Source organism: Colobus angolensis, unplaced genomic scaffold (genome assembly GCF_000951035.1).
Source record: "Colobus angolensis palliatus isolate OR3802 unplaced genomic scaffold, Cang.pa_1.0 Scaffold44, whole genome shotgun sequence".
In the NCBI taxonomy this organism is placed as follows: domain Eukaryota; kingdom Metazoa; phylum Chordata; class Mammalia; order Primates; family Cercopithecidae; genus Colobus; species Colobus angolensis.
In genome coordinates this window covers 2,842,297-2,846,803 of record NW_012117821.1, presented here as the reverse complement: position 1 = coordinate 2,846,803, position 4,507 = coordinate 2,842,297, and the positions used below count along the sequence as shown (strand labels likewise).

The window sequence follows — 4,507 nt, the reverse complement described above, 5'->3', positions numbered from 1 at the left end:
GAGGTCAGGAGATCGAGACCATCCTGGCTAACACGGTGAAACCCCGTCTCTACTAAAAATACAAAAAACTAGCCGGGCGCAGTGGCAGGCGCCTGTAGTCCCAGCTACGCGGGAGGCTGAGGCAGGAGAATGGTGTAAACCCACGAGGCAGAGCTTGCAGTGAGCTGAGATCCGGCCACTGCACTCCAGCCTGGGCGACAGAGCCAGACTCCATCTCAAAAAAATAAAAAAATTCAAAAAAATAAACATCTTGTGTAGGGTTTTGTGTGGACGTAAGTTTTTTAATCAGTTGGCTAAATGCCTAGGAGCACAGCTGCTCCATGGCGTGATAAAGCTCTGTCTAGCTTTCTAAGGAACTGCCACACTGTCTTCCACAGTACCATTTTGCATTCCCACCAGCAATGAATGAATGTTCCTGTCGCTCTACTTCCTTACCAGAAGCTGGTTTTCAGATTTTAGATTTTTGGGTGTTAGCCATTCTAATGGGTGTGTAGTGGTATCTCCTGTCTTCATTGCAGTTCCCTGATGACAAATGGAGACTGAGAATCTTGGCGTTTGTTTATTTCCCATCGGTATATCTTCTCTTGTGAGATTCTATTCAGTTCCTCTGCTCATTTTTAAATGTTTTAAAAGCCAATATTTAATTTTTAAATTCAGGTGTTTGTTTCCTTAGTGTCGAATTTTAAGAGCTCTTTGCATATTTTGGATACAAGTCCCTTACCAGTTACGTATTGTGCAAAGCCTTCATTTTCAAAAACCATTATCTCTCATGATACTACTGCTGTTCAAATAGCCTCTGGAAACACCGCATTGCTTATGAGGAAGACCATGAGGAGTGGTGCAGAGAAGGCAAGAATTTGAGTTTTTCTGGATGAGAGAATATTAACAGATGTATGAGTCTGTTTTCATGCTGCTGATAAAGACATACCCAAGACTTGGAAGAAAAAGAGCTTTAATTCGACTTACAGTTCCATGTGGCTGGGGAGGCCCAGAATCATAGGGAGGCAAGAGAATCATAGGGAGGCAAGAGAAAATGAGAAAGAAGCGAAAGCGGAAACCCCTGATAAACCCATCAGATCTCATGAGACTTATTCATTATTACGAGAATAGCACAGGAAAGACGGCCTCCCATGATTCATTACCTCCCCTGGGTCCCTCCCACAAAACGTGGGAATTCTGGGAGACGCAATTCAAGTTGAGATTTGGGTGGGGAAAGCAGCTAAACCATATCAGCAGGTTTACAGATGTGTCTTCTAGTACACGTTTCTATATGCATAGACACAGGTTGACTTTAGTCTTTTTTACATTAAACACAAAGACGGAAACTTGAGACAGTTTATAATTCCTCTAAAATGGCATGCCTACCTTTATTTTTTATTATGCTTGTTTTATAAAATATTATATCCCTGGCATTGTCTTTCATGTGTGTTTACTGTCTACCTTCTCTAAATAGAATGGAAGCTCCCTGAGGACAGGCACTTTAGTTACCACTGCATCCCCAGCACCTAGAATAGAGCCTGGCACCTAGAAGGCACTCAATAAATAATTGTTGAATGTTTAACAATGAAATAATTAAAATATGTATATTTTCCTTTGTCCCACAAAGACGAACTTCTGATTTATTTAGAGAGTAGTATTGATATCTTTGGACAAAACTCAGCAGTTTAGATTATCTCTGCCAGCCTGGGCAACACAGGTCTCTACAAAAAAATTTCAAAAATTAGTTGTGTGTGGTGACATGTGCCTGTAGTCCCACCTACTCAGGAGGCTGAGGTGGGAGGATCGCTTGAGCCTGGGAGGTCAAGACTGCAGTGAGCTAATATGGCACCACTGCACTCCAGCCTAGGCAACAGAGTAAGCCCCTGTCTCAAAAATTAAATCAAATTAAATCAAATTAGATTAAATTAAATTAAACTAAATTAAATTAAAACCACCTCTGCCAATCACTAAAGATCATGATTCATCAATATTTTATATTTACCTGAAATAACGCTCAACCAACATCAGTGAAAAAGCAAATAAAACCAATAACAGCACTCTTTTGGAATTCATTCTCTCCTAGGGAAAAAGGGAGAAAAAAATTAGATTTTAATCAATAAAAAATGACATATTTGTCATCTTCTAACAACGAGTTAATGTATGGGCCTTGGACACCAACCTTAGAGGTTGCTTCTAGAATGTTCAGCTGTCAGGAGACAGTGACTTGAATAGGGAAGCCTCTCTTCTCCTTCAAGTGCCCGAGGCTGACTGTTCCTTGTGGGCCAGCTTCACATGCACTCTGACTTTTTGTATCAAAGTCTGCCTTGATTGCATAAAAGAAACGCAGTAAAGCTCTCCACTGCAGGGCTGTGAAAACAGAATGAGGTCTTGATGAGGAAGTCATCTTGACCTAGGATAATGTATTCTTCCCCCAAAGTCGACTTTTTATTCTTTCTTCCTTACTGAGATCATAAGAGGAGTCATCTGTTCCCAGACTATGCTGGTCGAAAAATTTACAAGTGCTCTTAAAGGTAGATCTTGTAAACAGGGAATGAAGTCTAAGTTAAAAGCATTAGACTTTAAGATGGAAATCTGGACTCTCACCAGTGCCTGAGTTTGTGATGGAGGCTTCACATGAGATTTGGTTTACAAGCCCATCGGGAGCATGCCACTGGGCTGTGCGTCCACACAAAATGCAGGTCTCTGATTCTCTGATTTTCCTTTTTTTTTTTTTTTTTGAGATGGAGTCTCACTCTGTCTCCCAGGCTGGAATGCAGTGGCAGGATCTTGGCTCACTGCAACCTCTGCCTCCTGGGTTCAAGCGATTCTCCTGCCTCAGCCACCACACCCAGCTAATTTTTGTATTTTTAGTGAAGACAGGATTTCACCATGTTGGCCAGGCTGGTCTTGAACTGCTGACCTCAGGTGATCCACCTACAGCCTCCCAGTTATTTTCATTTTTGAACACTCATTTAATAAACATGATGCTTTAGTTCTCCACTGATAGCCATAAAGTAGCCACTTGCCACGTGTGGTCCCTGAGTGTGTGAAATGCAGCTGCTGTGAAATGAGGTAAGCTGCAAGTGTACAAAACACATGGGGTCTCAAAGTCAAACACAGTAGGAAAGAAAAGAATTTACCATCTCACTCATAACTTCATATCGATTACACACTGAAATGGTAACAGTCTGGGTGTTGTAGTCTGGAAATAGTGAGTTAAATGAAAAATAAATTATGAAAATTAATTCACTTGTTTCTTCTTACTGTTTGTAATGTGGCTACTAGGAAACTGGACATTGAAAATGTGGCTCACCTGCCAGGCGCGGGGGCTCACACCTCTAATCCCAGCACTGTGGGAGGCTGAGGCGGGTGGATCATGAGTTCAGGAGTTTAAGACCAGCCGGACCAACATGGTGAGACCCTGTCTCTACTAAAAATACAAAAACTAGCTGGGTGTGGTGGTGCACACCTGTAATCCCTGTAATCCCAGCTACTCAGGAGGCTGAGGCAGCAGAATCGCTTGATCCCAGGAGGCGGAGGTTGCAGTAGGCTGAGATTGTGCCGCTGCACTCCAACCTAGGTGACAGAGCAAGATTCCATCTCAAAAAAAAAAAAAAAGAAAAAGAAAAAGACAGAAAAAGAAAGAAAGAAAATGAGGCTCACATTGTATTTCTATGGGGGCAGTTCTTCATATAATCCCATCCTGGGCAGGCTTCAGTTGGGCCCAGTTCTTGTGCCTCTGCAATTTGAAACTGACCACCTTTTAAATTCAAGATCACTAGAAATGCCATGTGGATGGGGTAAAGACAGGCCCATATAGCCAGATTCTCTGCAGCAGCATTCCCTCCTCCATAACATCATCCCTAGGCACCCTCCTAGCTCTGTTGATGAGCTGCCTGTCTGTCAATATCTTTCCGAGGTCAAGGTTAGGGGATGACCCTAACCCTGATTTTACCACAATCATCCAAACTCTCCTAGATCCCTCTTTAAAAGTCCTTTACCCTGGGTTAGAGTGATGTAAAGAGGTAGCCAAAGCCATCCCATGAGGAGAGGTATGTTCCAAGCATCATATCTTTTGCTGTGTGTTGCGTCACAAACCAGCTGCTGTCTACTGCTCTCCTGGTGCTGGAGTCTTCCATTGGTGCTGACATCACTGGGCTCCTTTGATGATGCAAGCATCACAGTGACGCCTCCGCCCACAGGTTCTTCCCATGGTTATGAGGACAAGACTTTGTCCCATTTGAAAAATTAAAAGATAGGCTGGGTGCGGTGGTTCATGCCTGTAATCCTAGCACTTTGGGAGGCCAAGGTGGGTAGATCATCTGAGGTCAGGAGTTCAAAACCAGTCTGGCCAACATGGTGAAACCTCATCTCTACTAAAAACACAAAAAAATTAGCCAGGCGTGGTGGTGGACGCCTGTAATCCCAGCTACTTGGGAGGCTGAGAACAGAAGAATTGCTTAAACCCATGAGGCAGAGGTTGCAGTGAGCCAAGATCATGCCATTGCACTCCAGCCTGGGCAACAAG

At 43.2% G+C, this 4,507-nt stretch overlaps 1 protein-coding gene across 1 annotated transcript in view; it reads right to left on the bottom strand.

Annotated features, from left to right (window-relative positions):
- Positions 1-2,399, bottom strand: part of GLT6D1 (glycosyltransferase 6 domain containing 1) — a 13,271-nt gene extending 10,872 nt beyond the window's left edge. Inside the window, exons 1-2 of the mRNA XM_011957311.1 lie at positions 2,159-2,399; positions 1,982-2,058 (exon numbers count right to left, since the gene is read on the bottom strand). Coding sequence (XP_011812701.1) covers positions 1,982-2,052 — 71 coding nt within the window. The 5' untranslated portion in view covers positions 2,053-2,058; positions 2,159-2,399. The remainder of the gene's footprint in view (positions 1-1,981; positions 2,059-2,158) is intronic.
- Positions 2,400-4,507: the final 2,108 nt, after the last annotated feature.